The sequence below is a fragment of the Eubalaena glacialis genome, chromosome 2 (genome assembly GCF_028564815.1).
Source record: "Eubalaena glacialis isolate mEubGla1 chromosome 2, mEubGla1.1.hap2.+ XY, whole genome shotgun sequence".
In the NCBI taxonomy this organism is placed as follows: Eukaryota; Metazoa; Chordata; class Mammalia; order Artiodactyla; family Balaenidae; genus Eubalaena; species Eubalaena glacialis.
The window spans coordinates 182127095-182143808 of NC_083717.1; the positions used below are offsets into that span (position 1 = coordinate 182127095).

Consider the following 16714-nt stretch of genomic DNA (forward strand, 5'->3'; position numbering starts at 1 on the left):
TCCCGTTTTACAGGTAAGGAAAGTGGGCATGAAACCTTCAAAAGTGATGGAATCAGGATTTCTGGTGGGTCTGCCACTCAGTGCTGCGTCCTTGGCAAGTCCCTTCCCCTGTCTGTCTCAGCTTCCCCAGTTGTAAAAGGGGATGCTTAGATTAGGGAATTCCATTGGCATTCTACATCCCGGACTGCTTTCAACTGTCTGGGGAGCATCAGGTCCAAAGGCTTTCATCTGCCACCTGTGCACCCTAGGCCCTCATCCTTGATATCGGTGAAGAAAAACCAGAAGCAGTACCTGGGGGAGACATCTCACGGGAGGTCCTCCCTAGACCTTTGGGCTGAAGAGTTTTAAGCTCAGACTGTCAGAAGGTCCGGACAACACATGAGAGAGACATGGCCCAGAGAGAGCCCAGAAACACTAGCAGGGGCATCTCTGGGACCAGCCCCAAATGAAGGGGAAGCAATTCAGGCACGAGACGGGGCGGAGGCTGCCAGCCCGGGTGGCTCCAAATGCCACCATGACAAAATGGTGGCAGCTACGCCCTCTGGCTGAGTTCAGAGGCAGGCTGCACGGGGGAGGAGGGTGCTGAGGAATCCAAGCTAAGCAGCAGGGCTAAAATCCTGGGAGGCCTGAAATAAGGAGGGGGAATTAGGAACCGGGATCTGAGAACACAGAAGGACCCTGCTAAGTGAAAAAATCTGGATCAAATTCCTGATCCAAGCTAGGGAGCAATAACTGTGGCAAGGCAGGAAAGCAGTGGAAGCGAAACGTCAAATCGTCCTGGAATAATGGGGCAGAACTTCTAAGAAAAAATGGTTTGGGTAGAGTACGTCAGATTTTAAATAATTTTAGATCATCATTACTAATGAGACACTGAACCACGCTGCCTGTAATTAGTCATCTAAGACTCCAAAGCAAAATAGGAATAAACACAGAATTCATTTTTTTCCTTAAGCTGCAGCAAAGGAAAGCCTAGTGACATGGCTTGCATTTCAGAGCCTGCCCTGGGTCTGTGTTGCTTCTGGGTCTGTGATTTCAGTCCTCGGGGAACGCAGGGGTGGCCCGATGCCACGGCTCCCTGGCCAGCACCCAGATAATGCTGCAGTGGGAGGATGGACCCAATCATCAAGCAGAAAATGTCTGCAGAGAACATCCCTGCACTGACTGATGCTGTTTGGGGTGGGAGGGTTTCTGGCGGGGGCGGGGGGTGGCAGGAACAAGGGCCCCAAGTCACACAGGAGTCATGTGGATGTACAGCACACGTTCTGGATTCCCAGGCGACACTCCTTTTGCTCCAACGAGGACACACGTTCCCAACAAGCCAGAAGCACACAGTTTCAAAAGGATGTGAAGACATAGCTTGTGTCATAAAACCTTTCAATTACCTGGTTCTTCCCTCAAGTCATTCCCAATACCCGCCCCCCGTCCCCACTCAAAGGTCCTCTCTACTGGGTTCGCTCCCCTGACCCGCTTCGGCAGACTCGCTCTTTGTTTCTGCCACTGCTGTCACCTCCCGCCCAAAGACGGGCGCAGGTGCTCTGCAAAGCCGGTTAGGGCAATGTGGCCTCTCCCTCCCTTCCTCAGAAGACTCCCCTCCCCAACCCAAGCAAGACGTGAGAGCAGAGAAGATATCTTGGTGCTGTGGAAATAAGGAAGCTGCTTTCATCTGGGTTTGGGGTGGGGGTCAGGGGCAAAAGAAGAGGCTCCCTCAGTCTGGGACCAAGAGCAGAAGGTAGTCTCGCCCTGAACGGGACACCAGGCTCACCATCTACGGAGGGAACCGGCAGGAAGGGCTGAGGATGTGTCCCAAGTCACCACCAAGGGACAAAAGAGTGTCCTTGGGGAGAGATGGCTTGGGGGTGACCAACAGAAAGTCCACTACAAGAGAATTCACCTGGCCTGAGGGAGTGGGGTTTGGAGGTCCGTTGTTTTCAGACAGGAAATGATGTTTAATGATACCTGCATGGCACACAGGGCTGAGGCTACCCCTTTCTTGGCTCATCTGTAGCCACAGGACATTAGCAGGGAGGCTCTGGCCTACAGGGGAGGTAACAGGTGGGAGAGTTCTGGCCCAGGAAGAAGCTCTGTGTGGTGGAGGACGGGTGCTGCCTGGGTCCACGCAGCTCCAACCCCTCGGCGGCTGCCACGTCAACACGTCTGCCTTGGTGCCCCCGGCCGCCTGGGGTGGCCGTTTCAGCCTCCCCGGCACCTGAGTCTGAGTCAGGCCTTGGGGCCTGGCATCTAGCTTGGCAGGTGAGCTCCTCTGGGGAGCGGGGAAACAGCACAGGGGCTTCGACCAAGAAATGGTGGATTCTTTTTACATTACCATTTTGATCTCTGGTCTGGAACTAGGTCTCTCGTAGGCGTGGTCAGGTGAGTCCGTTTCTTAGAGGTGACCCTCCCCAACTGGACTGAGAGAGCCTCGCAGCCCCGGCAGACAGCTGCACGGGGGCGCCTGCCCGCCCTTGGCCCGGGCCTCTCTTGCTGCGATGCTGCCTGTGAGGACGGAAGGCCACTGTGGACTCCAGTAGCGTCCCACGGCCATCTGTGGTCTAAGGATGGTGACCACCATGCTCCCCAAATGGGGTTCAGGGTCTGACACAGAAGAATGTGCTTGGGGATAACAGGACAGAGTGTCTGAACGTGAGAGAGCCCGTCACCGCCCCCCTCCCAGGGCCCCCGAACAGAGGGCTGCCCCTCCAGCCTTCTGTCATGTTCAGCCCCTGGAGCAGATCCACAGGTAACCACTAAGCTGACACACCTGACGGGAGCCCTGCCTGGCAGCCCAGCAAGTCCTCTCTGAGATCCCGCTGCCCCAGGAGGTGCAGCAATTAGCCCTGTCCGGGCCTCCACGGTCTCCAGTCCCACCTCAATGTCATTTCCTGTCCTCGTGGTTGATGGGACTTTGTGCCGAGGCAGAGCCAACAAAGAGCTAGTTAACCTGCCCGGCCGGAACCAGCACGTTCCCACGAGAGCTGCTCAGAGTCTATTCAAGGGAATTAGCACCCAGGCTTTGGGGGGGCTTCACTCATAAGAGGGGAGTAATGACAACTGTCAAGTTCACGGTCGCCTGTAGTTGTTCTCCCCCCTCCCTCCTCCCCATCCCACCCGCCCCACGCCGGCCGGCCACCCCTGGTCTATGCGGTCACTGGGCTGCCTCAGGCAGGGCGCCTTCCCCCAAGGAGCAGACAGACACATGAGCAAACAAGTCCGCGTTGGTTCAACCGGTGCTTCCAGGGAGGGAGGTCAAGGGGCTGAGGGCCCCTCTGTCAGGGTGGGTAGGTAGGGAGCCAAGAAACGCTTCTCAGAGGCAGTGACACCTGAGCCAGGCTCCACGACAGGCTCTGCCCTTCCTGCTGCCCAGGCTGATGCCTGGTACCTGACCGCCCCCTGCCCACAGGCCGAGGGCCCACCCCACCCTGGCCATGGGGGCACCCATCTTCCACAGCAGCCCTGGTCTGGCCCAGCTGGGCCTCCCCTTGAACCCAGTCAGAAGAGAAGCTTTCCGCCTCTACCTGACAACAAGTCAGGCCAGCTGGGGCCTCCACCGTTCCCTGACTCCTTTCAGCCTTGATAACCAGGGTTACAGCCTCAACAGAAACAGTCAGAAAGTAATACTTAAAAAGGAAAGTGTACTACCATGCTTTTGGCCAAGCATGTGCCATGATATATTCTTATTTCAGCTCCTCCAGCTGCTGACATTTGGTTCAGGAGGAAAGCCACACCCATGGTCAGTTCCTTCAGAAAAGAACGCCTGTCAAATCGAGGCAGAGAGGCTTCCACCACGGGCAGGTGGGACCTAAATTATGGAGACTGGTAGTAACGCTCATAGCTAGTGCTTATGGAGCGCTAGGCAGCCTGTGTGACTCACTTAACCTGCAAAATCACACCGCCAGGGGTCACCATTATTATCCCCATTTTATAGCTGAGAAGATGGAAGTACAGAAAGATTAAGGGACTTATCTCAGGCCGCACAGTTGGTAAGTGACAAAGCTGGGACCCAGGTGGGTTGGCTCCAGCGCCATGCTCTCAACCTCTGTGCTGTCCTATCATTCAAGCTGGAGACTCTTAAGTGACTCTACCTTCTTGTCCTGGCTCTGCTCCTAACTTGAAATATGACCTAGGGCAGGTCACCAAGGGCAGCGTCCCCATCAGTAAAAATGAAATTCTCTATTTCATATTTCATACCGCAAGAATAAACATCAGATACGGCGAATGAGGTTTTACATTTCTTTTTAGAGGTTAAGGTTATATTCATGCTAATTATTAATAATTCCTGGGGGACTTCCCTGGTGGCGCAGTGGTTAAGAATCTGCCTGCCAATGCAGGGGACACGGATTCGAGCCCTGGTCGGAGAAGATCTCACATGCCGAGGAGCAACTAAGCCCGTGCGCCACAACTACTGAGCCTGCACTCTAGAGACTGAGAGCCACAACTACCGAGCCCGCGTGCCACAACTACTGAAGCCCGCACACCTAGAGCCCGTACTCCGCAACAAGAGAAGCCACCACAATGAGAAGCCCGTGCACCGCAACGAAGAGCAGCCCCGGCTCACCGCAACTAGAGAAAGCCCGCGCGCAGCAACGAAGACCCATCGCAGCCAAAAATAAATAAATAAATCTATTAAAAAAAAAGAAAAATTCTTGGAAGGGCCTGAAGCTGTCAAAGTTGCTCAGAGGCAGTGTGTACCATTAAGGGATGGGAGGGAAGCTGGAGTGAAGAACAGGGGCTAGGCATCTGGTAGAAGGCCCTGCTGTTTCCTCTCCTCTGTTAGTATGAGTCCCAAATACTGTCAGTAAAGACAGTAGAGAAGTTAAGGCCTGTACACTTTTCAAAGAGTACTGTCAATAGCACACAGATGAGTAGGAAAGGTGGACATCTAAATATCTCAGTAGTCTTCCTTTAAAGAAAACAATTGTTCTCCTTATGTTTAAAAGCATTTTAAAAATCCTGAAAGTAAATGAAATACTATTAATAGATGAGAAGGCTTCTCACTAGACGATGGTAGTGTTTTGTTCCCTGCCAATCATTCTTTCTATGTACAGAGAGAAATCGATACTTTGGATGAAAGAGATCCGTTTCTCAAGATCAGCATTTGCAAGGGGAAGGGTATCTCCACTCGGCTTCATTACCTTAATTGTACCTGGGTCTTATCCAGAGTAACAGTAAGGATCAAAGTTCCCTTCTTTAAGACTGGCTTCTCCAAGGGAAAGATGCGGAGCCCTGCCCTGTCTGTGCCCTGGGCCCTGGGTACCCCTGACTAAACTGATGGATAAACTAGACAGATACACAGACAGCTGCCGCCTCTGGAATCACCCTGAAAAGTTCACGACTTCATGCTGCATCTCTCCTCCAATAGGGGCATCCACTGGAAAACATGCTTCTAAATCATAAAATAGACACAAGCAATTTCCTCCAAATCTCATGAAACACTTTAAAAGAGGGAGAGAGAGAAAAACACCAAAGTTTCATAATTTAGCAGTGCAAGCTGCCTCAGGCAAGCCGGAGTCACCTCTTTCCCTTGATTCAAACCTGCCCTTCCTGCCACCCTTCTGGCTCGTCATGCGCAATGGGATGAAGTATTTTCGCACAGTAGACAAGCGTGTAAGCTTGAGGACAGTTTAAGGAAAGCTCTGACTTCAGGTCCCTCTTTGAACTTCAGAAGAGCTGCTGCCATCTCCGAGCAATGTCGTTAGCCTTGTTTGGATGCTTCTGGCTCAAACTTCAGAGCTGTGAAAACAACTTAAAATGTAGTAACCATCCAGAAGACTTGTCCCACTTCACCGCGCATTTCAGGTCCTCCTTCTAGACCTCCCGCCAACGTGGCGTGCCTCCGGGTATTTCATAACAGAATGCACTTTTCCGACAGCGCGACCGTTCTCTGCCAGCCTTTGCTACTAATGTGCTCCGGGAACAGAACTGCAGCACCCGTTCTGAAGTTCTCATGCTTGATGTCACTACAGATTTCTGATGTTTCTGAAAACGTAAGATCACGGAGGAAACCCTCGAAGATACCTGTGCTGAAATCTTTAGCCTGGAGCTGTCTGGATTGAACTGGGGTGTGGGGAGAGGGGTGTTTCACGCCTCATCCACAGAGGTCAACCAGCACTTTTGGACCCTTCATGCCCCAAACAAAAAGCCTATTCTATTATTCAACTGGCCCCCTAAAATAGCCCCCAAACTGTCTTTCCACTGAGCAGGAACCCCCTGCAGCCTCCCTGGTGGGTCCTTGCCGAGCTATTCATACAACCCACCATCACGGGGCCCTCAAGCTGAGGCAGGGAGGCCTCCGCCCCACTCCCTGGGTGGACCCCTGGGGCCTGACCCCTGGCCTCCGACGGTCTCTCTTCCCCATCGTCCTCCCCTTTCTTTGGGGAGCTCCACCAGTGGGCCTTTCTCACTACTTTCTGTGGCAGAGCGGGTGAAATTCACACCGCCCACCCCCGGTCTCCTAGCTACCCTCCTTTAAGGGACGGATGGCCTCTGTCCCCGTCCAGGTGTCCAGCCTTGTCGTGGGACCTTTGACATTCAAGGGCGTGGTCCCTGGTGCTTTCCCTCTGGTTTCTCCCCCCTTCGGCATTAGCTCTGAGAGACCCTCATCTTGCCGTAGCTGGAGGCCCATCCCTTGGGGACACGTCAGTCCTCTTCCTTCCCTGCAGGGCGGGGTTAGGGCGCGAGCGGGGCTCTCCGGGCCCAGCCCCTCTCCAGCTCACACCCTCTCCAAAGCCGCCCGAGCAGAGCACGCCTGTCTCCCTCTCCTCCACGTGCGGCCCCGGCCCCCAGCACGCCCTGGGCGACCCCCACCATCTGCTTCTGTTTCACACCTCTTTTCGACCCGTCGAGTTCATTGGTAATGTGCTCCAGGATAAGTTACTTTCTCAGCAGTATTTTCCCCTCTAGTCTTACCAACATCAGCTCCCCGCACACAGCCTTTCTGGCTTCCTTCCACGTCCATCTCTCTCTTGTTGGCTCTGTTCCTTTCTTACCCTCCCATCTCACACACTGCCCTCGGGAGCCCAGGCTGACGTTACCAGAGGGCAAGCAGGTGGCCTTGTTTGCAGAGCCTGTCCCTGTCCTGGTCATCGTGTCCCTGTCTACCCTGAGTCCGTGCCTGTCCTTGGCCTGGGTGGTATCACCCAGAGGCCGTTCCTCTGCCCTTAGTCCGCCGTGAGCCCCATCTCCCTCCTCTACCCCCTCCTCCTGATCACAGGGTTACTGGTGTGGAAACAGTTGCTCTATGTTTCTTTAATTTATCTCGGGTCCTGGGAGTGAAAGGCTTTTTACCATGGCATGCAAATGTATGTAAAGGTATACACTTATGCAAAAATGATATGAAAATATGCCTTTAGAATTTCTGGAAAAAAGTCTGATCACTCTATGATTCCCTCCTCTTGTCAACAACATCACTTTGTAATTCCTTATCCCGTCAGCTCACCGCTCCCTTACTATCTGCCCACACTCAGCTCTCTTGTCTTGTGCTAACTCATTATTAATATTAAACACATTATTTCTCTTCTTTCTTTGCCCTGTATGTGAATTTAAACACATCTGTGAAGGCTGAAACTATTAGAAAACTGTCAATTTTCACTGGGGTTTAATTTACATTTCTGTTGTCAACTCTGACCTTGTATTAACTTTAATACATTTAATACTTTAATGAATACCATCTGCCTCCAAGTCGTTATTGCTTTTTAACAATATTAATGTGTTTGCATTTCTCTGATATCGTGCCTCTCCTACGAGCTGGGCTGGGCGGTCTGGCACATGCTCCCACTAACCTGCCCTAGAAGGTAACAAACAATCATTCCTCAGGGAACAAGCTCGCGCCCCGACTGCTAACCGTTCTCCGTGGCCACCGTCAGCCCCTGGTCTCCACCTGTGACACACAACGTGGCTTCCTTCCTTCAAATCGGCTCCCTCAGACCGTCCCTCGGCCCCTCTCCTTCCTCTCTGAGCATCAGGGCTGACGCAGACGCACTTTCCATCCTCTGGGCTTTTTCCATGACCTGCAATCTGCCTGCAGTCGGTTCCTTCCCTTGGAACCCCCTTGGCTGGTTCTTCTGGGTGGTGCTCTCTGCTGCTCAGGTCCTTCAAACTCCTTCTAGTCTTGACCTCTGACCCTCGCCGTGGCCTGGCGGCCAGGTCTCCTTGGCCCACCCTGTCACTTGCGCACCCCACTCCCGAGAGCCAGGCAGGTGCCAACGCTCATGTCTGTTTCCGCCTCCTCTGTCCCATAAGTCTAGAGCCCCCGACTCTTCCCTTGGACGTCACCTGGTAAAAAGACGGCCTCTGATCTCCCTGCTGACACTTTGTCTTCACTTTGGGGCTTGCAAACCAGTCTGGCTGCCACGAGGGTAGAGGCAGGACCTTCTGTGACTCAATAAGAGGTTTCCCTTCCCATGCTTCATTTGTGTCTGGGGCTAAGATTATGCCTCTTTATGCACAAAGAGGGTGAGCCAAAGAGACAGAGCTTTCCTGTGCAGCTGGGGTGGGAGGCAGGAAAGAGAGGGTTGTGATGTTTCAGGGCTGGGGGCCTGGGTTCCAGGGGCTGCCCCTCCATGGGCGCCAGGAGAGTCGGCAGCACCGGTGGCAGGGGAAGCTGACCTTGGCTGCAGCGGGGCTCCTGCCAGCTGTGGCTGGGCTGGGAGGACGCAGGCCAGTGTGCATCATTTACGACGTCACCAAGAAGGAACCGGCCAAGCCACCCTTTGGGACACACAACAATCACAGTCACTGGGCAGTTTCGGACCACGAGAATCTGAACTCCTCAAATTTGTAGGCCTGTTGGTCTCAATCTGCCTCCAGTCTGGATAGTTTTTGAATGTATCAGGATGCGTGGAGAAGTCTTAAGAGTTTATTATTATCGCAATTTTCTCCCGGTGAGACCGCCAAGGCAGCTAATGTCTCCAGGCCAGAGAAGGCTTGGTCGTTGCCCTGGATCCCACAGGCAAGGCCCCTCCATCACCTGGCCCTCGCTCACCAGCTCTCCTCCGCTGGCCCACTGCTGCTCCGTTCAGAAAGGAAAGCGTCTGGCATTTGGCAGGGAGCTCAGGTGTCTTGACAAGCTCCAAAGGTGAAACAGAAAACTTTCCCGGTGCGATTTTCCTATTTGATCTTTTGTCTCATGTGTTCCCCTTGGGGACGAACAAGAAATACTTCTCTGAATAATTCATAGGCCCCGGGGTAGAAACACGCTGCCTCTTTTTAATAAAAAGCCTGGGTACTCGGTGTTGATTATACCTCTTCTGTGATACTTCAGCAAAAGCAGGGAGATCTCAAAAGCTCTTTACAAATTCCTCTTACAATAGTGAGACAAAAATGAAAAGCCATGGAATATTTTTAATCAAACAAACTAATGTTTGGATAATACGTAAAATTATTTATAAAGCTGTATTGAACTACAAAATGCTCATAAAGGGAAGTTGAAAATTAAATGATTGTAATTATTACAAGGTCTGATTTATTTTTAAAACTGAAAATGATTGTCTTCAGTTTTCTATTTAATGAGCACCTACTAGGTGCCAGGAGCTCTGCTGGCCTCGTTATGTAAATCATTTCATGTTGTTCTCACAAATGAACTGGGTAAGGAACAGCTCAATGCACAGAAACACCGAGGCTCTTAGAGGTTAAGTGACTAGCCCAAGGTGTCCCGGGGGCAGGGACAGGGCTGAGTTTGAACCCAGATCTGACTCAGAAGCATACGTTTCCCATGGTTCCTAATGCTGGGCACCTGGGCCCGCTTCTGCTGAAAACCAGTAGTTACTGCTCAGCTCCGTCTACATTTTGCGATGTTACTGTGAGCAATGGTGAGCGAACAAAGCCTTTGGGACCCTCTGGAGAACATTTTACTTATTAGTTACAAAACCGTATCCTCTTAGCACTGGACAGAAACTCACAGCCTATCTAGTTGAATGTTTTCATTTTATAGAAAGGAAACCGAGTGCGGAGAGCTTATGGGCCTTCCCCAAAGTCAGAGAGTGAGCGAGTGACAGGGCAGGGCCAGAACTCTGTCCCTGGACACCTTGTCCGGTGCCCACTCCTCCATGTTACACCCCCCTGATCATACACACTGGGCTCCCGAGGGCTGCCCACCTGAAGGACACCTCGGCTGCATTACGGGCTTTTCCCTTCCCGTGGCTCATGAAATCAGAGCTGTCCTACCGCTAAGAATGAAACACAAATTCAGAAGCTAAGTCTGGCCGACAGGCCCAGAGAAAGCAGCTTTTCACCCACTCCCTGGACCCAGTTCATCTCCAAGTCTCCGTCCAGACTCTCGCAGGAAGAGGACAGCAGACGGGCGGCTCCTGTGCAGCCGCTGTGCCCCACGTGTGTTCTGAGAACCGTCCAGAGTGGTCTAACTGACCCCACCCAACTGAAACCGAGGTGGTCGGGTGGCCAACTCCCAGGCAAGGAAGGGAGGGGAGCAGTGGGGCAGCCCTGGGCTCCTGGCCTGGGCACCCAGAGGAGGGGCGTGTGCGGTTTCAGAGTCACCACACACGTATGCAGTGTGGACGCTGGGGTGACTTACCTGGGTCCTCTGGGCGCAGTAAGGCTGCCCCCATCCTCTGACAGGATGCTCCCACTAGCCAGTGGCCTCGGAGACAGGATGGGGTCTCGGCTCCCTCAAGGTAAGAGAGCCCCCCAGGAGGTAAAGTGCTCTGACTTCTGTACTGAAGGCTCCCCAAGGTGCGGACACCCCCAAGGTGGCTGCTATAAGCAGCTCGGAGACCAAGATGACAGTGACAGTGCCCAGGGCCACAAATACGTCTTTATTAAACCCAGAGCCACAGGGTGGCTTGGACTGCTGGCCGGAGACCGCTGACTCAGACTCTCCCCTCACACCGATCAGGACCCCCAGGTAGGGTCGCTGAGGCTGTGCGCTGCCGATTCCTATGAGCTCCATTTGTGTAAACTACAACAGGAACGGCGCTCGCTGGCTTCGTGCACCTTGACAGCCTGGCAGGCCAAGTGCATTTGGCCTTTGGAACGGGAACAGGGTTTGAGGGTCAAGAACTATGTGCTGCTTCCCAGGGGACCCCTGGTCCAGGGCTGGAGGCCCCGGCAGCCCTCAGACTCACCAGCCGTTGCATGCTCTTCACGTGGGTGGGGCTTATGGATAAGGCCTCTTCGTACCACCGCCGGGCCTCCTCGATGTTTCCTCGGAGCTCGGCTACCTGGCCTCGCATGTACAGGACGTTGTGGGACATCGGGAAGAGGTTGGCAGCTTCTTGGGTACAGGCTGTGGCTTCTGCCGGCTTCCCAATGCCGATGTAGACTTCAGCTGTGAGGAGGAGAGCACAGGCAGATGCTGCCCTGGGTCACTGCCTTTCAGAGGCCCTGGGACATCGACTCCCCTCCACCATGCGAGTCTGGCAGGGGCCCACCCGGAATACGCAGGGCCCAGAGCCAGCCAGCCTAGCCCCCAACCCCAAGTGGAAACAGCCGCGGGCTGACGGTCCTTCCTGCCCACTGTTACACAGGCACTCGAGTCAAGGCCGTGCGGCCTGGGAGGGGACACTTGTCACCACCGATGAGAGGGGAGTGAGGCCTGCCTGGGCCCTGCCCCCCACCCCTTCGGAGGTCACGCATCCTCAGGGCCCACCAGAGACACCTGCCCTCAGCTCTGACAACCACAGAAGAAGGGCTGGATGAACCCAAGGACAGGCAAACCAGAGGTGCACAGCCCCTCACAGGGCAACGGCTCTGCTCTCGGGCTGGTTCTCCTGATGCCAGGAAGTGTGACAAGGTCAGCAGGTGGTGGCTGCTATGGGCACGAAATAAAATCCCTGCTCCATCAGACCCTGTCCCGGAGCGACCAGGGAAAGCCACTGCACCGGGGAGACTAGTAACTGTATAACACTGACGAGCCATCACTTTCCACAAAGCAGGAAAATGAGCTCTCCTCCAATCTCAGGCCTCAAGTCTCCCACGCCTACGTGGAGGGTCCCTAATTGCTCTGCAGCCCTGGCTTCCATCATGCACGTCCAGTGCCCCCGGCTGTCCCCAGGTCCGCTCAGATCCCTCATCTCCTGAGGGCCCTGAGGTCACGGCCCCACCGCCTCTCCAATGTAGGGCCTGCGCTGGCTGGATGTGGGAAGACTCCTCTCCCTCCTCAGCCACACCTGTCAAGACCACCGCCCAGAGCCCCGCTCGGGTGGCCGCTGTGCTCCGGGCCCACAGACCCCTCCTCCCACCTCTGGGGCAGCCCCCTTCTCGGCCGCTCCTGCCCTGACCCCTGGCCTCCACTCCTGGCAGAGAAGGATGTTTTGTGCCCATATCTCCAAGTTATGTGTATATGCACATGTTGTGTATAACAGGAGGCACACGAGAATAGGAATGATAGAAGAACACAATAAAAAGAAATAGAAAATGTTTACTTTTTTCCTCACACACCTCTCAAGTTGTCTCCTGGAGGTGAGGCCTCCTTACGCCCCTCCCGTCTCTCCTCCAGCCCCTCTGTCCCGTGCAGCCACTGACAGACCAACCTCCCCAGGCAAAGCTCCGGTGGGGTCACCACCCTGCTGAAAAGCGCTCCTTCCGCTCCTGTGCACCCCTCACCCCCTTCAGTCTTCCCCGGAACGGCCTCTGGGAGGCTTTTGCTGACCATCCCACTTAAAACTGCTGCTACCCCTGCCCCATCCTGACCCAGCACGACCCAGTTCCTTTCCCTGCTTTCTTTTCCGGCCAATACCAGGCTCACCTTGTCTGTCTCACTCACTGTCTGGGGGGCCCCTCTAGAACATAAGCCACCAGCTTCGCATTATTCACTGCTGTGTCCCCAGTGACTGCATGAGTGCCCGGCAGTCAGAGCGTAGGAAATGGTTGCGAATGAATGAATGGTAACAGTAATGATAACAGTAGCTAATAATCATCAAACATGTGCTTTGTGCAAAGAAGTGCTCTCATTTCTGCTTTTATCTGCACAGTGATCCACTAGGTACTATTATTTTATCCCCATTATACAGACGAGGAAACTGCGGCACAGACAGGCTGAGCAATTTGTCCGAGGTCCCAGCGCAAGGTATAGGCAGGCGTGGCTTTGCGGCTGTGCTCTCAGCTCTCTACAGAGAACAGTGTCTCCCCTGCCTCCAAATAACATCCAGACCCCTTTGCCTGGCATCCGGAGCCCTTGGTGACTGTCTCTACCACCCCTACTAACCTGTGTTCCTACTGCTTCCTACACCCCCGGGTTCTGCCGTGTTAAGCCACCACTGTTCCCCTGGGCTTTTGTTTATTCTCTTGCCTCTGCCCCGATGGTGTCACCCCTGTACCCCCTTCAAGGCCCAGCTCAATGGCCACCACCCCTGGAAGCCACCTCTGACCCCGCCCCACCCCCCCAGCTGGAAGGGGAGCCCAGCCTGGGTATCCCTCTGATGGCTGTGTCCCTAGAGACGTTTTGTGAGGGGTCCTGGCTACGCCCCCGGACAGCACGTTCTGCTGACATCCACCCTTCTGTCTTCCCACCTCCAGCTTCAGGCGCGAAGACTGGAAATTCTGGACAGGGTGTGGTCAGTGTCGATGCCACTGGATGGCCCTCTCCTAAGCACCTCACTTCCCTGGTGACCACAGTCACACCAGTGACTGACTCCTCAGGCCACGAGCAAGCCCGGGGGAGGCACAGACCCGCCCTGCACCCCATCTGTGCTTCTGGCCGTCAGTCCCCCTCAACAGGGAGCAGAGGTGATGGGCTGGCCCGGGGACCTGCGGGGAGAGGCCCAGCCTCTCAGACCTGGAAACTCGGACGCTCACATACAACTGAGCTCTAAGCGTGGCAGGGCTGGCACTGCACCCGCCTCACGTCCTCCGAGACTCCGCTCTCAAGGTACTTACTGAGCACCTACTACACACGGGGCCTCTGCAGGAACAAAGACCACACGCGTCTGTCCTTCCGCCTGGGCCTCTGCAAAACCTGCCCTCCTGGGAGATAGACACGCAGGGCTGCCCGCTGTCTTCCAGTAACACGACTCTCTCCAAGCTCCCGCCAGAAGAGTCTGGGGTGTATCTGGCAGTTTCAGGTTCCGGAGCCTGGCGGCTGTGGCGGCAGCTACACAGAACGTTCCTCCCACTGTACACTGCCTCCTGACTTGCTTCCCTTTGGGGGTGAGTTCACGTTCATTTCCAAGGTCCCAGGGCTGCCTGTGGGTGGGTGAGACGCCACAGGCCTCTCCCATCTAGATTGCTCCGGAAAAAAGGCCAACTTGGGAGAGCGGGGCCTAAATGATTCCAGAGCTTTGTTTTGTTTTTCATTTTTAAAATTTATTTTATTTTATTTTCATTTGTTTTTTGGCTGCTTCGGGGCTTAGTTGCGGCATGCAGGCCCTTCATTGCGGCATGCGGGCTCCTCTCTAGTTGTGGCGTGCGGGCCTAGTTGCCCTGCAGCATGTGAAATCCCAGTTCCCCGACCAGGGCTCGAACCCGCATCCCCTGCATTGGAAGGTGGACTCCCAGCCACTGGACCATCAGGGAAGTCCCCAGAGTTTTTATAACAAGAATCAAGGTGTACGTTGCAGCAGTGGGGGGAGCCTTAAACACCAACACAACGATGTAGATGACACCCTGTTCTGTGTGGGTCCCCGTGAAAACAAACATGGGACTGAGTGTCTTCTTGGTTCCATGTCTTCGGCCACAGGTCCGGTGCCTCTGCTCCCTCCTCGTGAGGAGGAAACAGACGACGGGGGCTGAGCTGAGTCATGATTGCCAAGGTGGAGGAGAGGATCCAGACCCCCGAGGGCTTCTTTGCCGTGCTGTCCAAGTTGTAGGGGCAGGCTCATGTCACTGCGGAGGCCTGCGCTCCCGAGGCAGAGGGGCAGGCGAGTGCACGGCCTGCGCTGCTCCCTGATCCCTCCGTTTTAAGATCAAACAGAAGGACATGGGCACAACGGGCTGGGGTGATTTTCAAACCATTTTTCCCCAGTGGAGCCTCTTTCCTCCAAAGAGATCTTAAGAGTGGACAGCTGGCCTCCCTCTTGGTTTGGCCCCCTCTCTGGGTCTCTGAGGCAGCACTGGGGACCCCAGGGCTCTAGGGTACCCCATTGGTCAGCCAGTGTCAGGGGAACATGGAGGGTTCGATCCCTGCGCCCAGGCCTTGTGTGTGACCTTGGACAAGGCCATCAACTTCTCTGGGCCTGTTCACCTGCCAGGTGGGGCCTGAGCCTGGCCCGCATCTCTCCAAGGGCAGTGGTAAGGATCAACCAAGAGGGTGGAAGCCTGGAGCCTTGGATGCCCGCATTCTCGGCTTGCTCCTGCAGGCATGATGCTGGGCTCTGCCCCTGTGACAGCGAGGCCAGCAATTTGGGACGGGTGAATTCAATCAGCTGTGATGCACTGGGAGCCCAGCTGAGGCCAGAAGTCACGATGCATTCTCCGATTCAGCCTCCCTGGGCACAAAGCTGGGAGTGTGATCTCCATCTCACTCCCTGTCTCTTTCTTAATTGGCTCAGAACTCAGGACGTAAACAGAGGTGTACTATTTCCCTAAAGCCTCCAAAAAATGTGATCGGTATTGTCTTTTCCCACTAAAACTATGAGCAACTGCCAGCCATGTCACCTCTGCATCCCTTAGCACAGGATCTAGCACTTAGTAGGTGCTTAAGGAAAGACTGTAGATTAATGGACACTGCTTGCGGGTCAGAGGAAGGCAACCATCTCTGTGGCTCAGGTCGATGAAGAGTCAAAGGCCAGAGAAGCCACAGCAAGCGATGCTCCCCTGACCCCTTCACCAAGGGCTAAATTCAAGTGAAAAAAAAAAAAACAAAAAAAACCCCACAAAGGACCTTTTGAGCTTATTAAGAGATATAAGCGCTTGTATCGAAGGAACAGCAACACAGAGGGAAGCTGGTTCTGGGAACTTAAAGCTGATCGGCTCCTAACAAGAACACAGTTCAGTGCAATGTCAGAGCCCCTGCGGCGGGGCAGGCTCTGAAGGGTCACTCTCTGAAGAGGTCACAGGGACAGAGTCTGTCCTGCTCGCTGGCAGCTGACAGCCTCTAACCAAAGGTAAGGTGCCACTCAGGGTCACGGACACTTTCTACCCCTTTCTGAAGCTCAGACTAAGCTCTGGCTGTCCTCTCTGGAATCCCTTGGCTTCTCCTTCCTACCAGGTTACTATGAAAAATGCTGGAAATACTCCTCCACCCCACCCCCGCTTGCAAACCCTCAATGGTTCCCAATTGCAGGTGAATGTGACCCACAAGTTTTTGCTTCCCGTTCTAAACTAGGACCCTGCTACCTTTTCACTCCCTCCGAGCTCAGTTCACGGTCTCACCTCCACACCTCGGCTGTGCTGTTCCTTCTGCCCAAAGTGCCTTCCCTGTACTGTTGCAGACCCATCACTCCTCACCCTGGGCTCCCCCAAACCCCACCTGCACACGACTTCCCCAGACAGGCCTGGGTGCGTCACCCCTCCACCGCCCTGTGTGCTCTGGGAAGTCCCTCACCCCAGGCTGCCTCGTGCTCCCCTGACTTGTGTTATCCCGCAGAGGTCGTGCCCCTGGAGGGCTGGGATCGAGTCCACTCCCCTTTTCATTGCGCCTCGCGCAGAGGGCTTTCCGAAATCGTTGCCCAAACCAAGCTAAAGATGGGATCTGAAAAGGGCTGAGCTATAGTGCCAAGGCCCAGGGACTCTTTCCTCCTCAGTGGTGAAGGGGGCTCCTGATAGGGGGACCTGGAGTGGGACGCACCCACAGCCCCACACGGGGCGCAGTTTCCTCACTCGTTCA

General features: G+C 54.6%; 1 protein-coding gene across 3 annotated transcripts in view; it reads right to left on the bottom strand.

Annotated features, from left to right (window-relative positions):
* TTC7B (tetratricopeptide repeat domain 7B) overlaps positions 1–16714 on the bottom strand; it is a 237217-nt gene that overhangs the window by 19197 nt on the left and 201306 nt on the right. For all 3 annotated transcript variants that reach the window (XM_061181165.1, XM_061181166.1, XM_061181168.1), the window contains one exon: positions 11076–11278. In XM_061181165.1, the coding sequence (XP_061037148.1) occupies positions 11076–11278 (203 nt within the window). The remainder of the gene's footprint in view (positions 1–11075; positions 11279–16714) is intronic.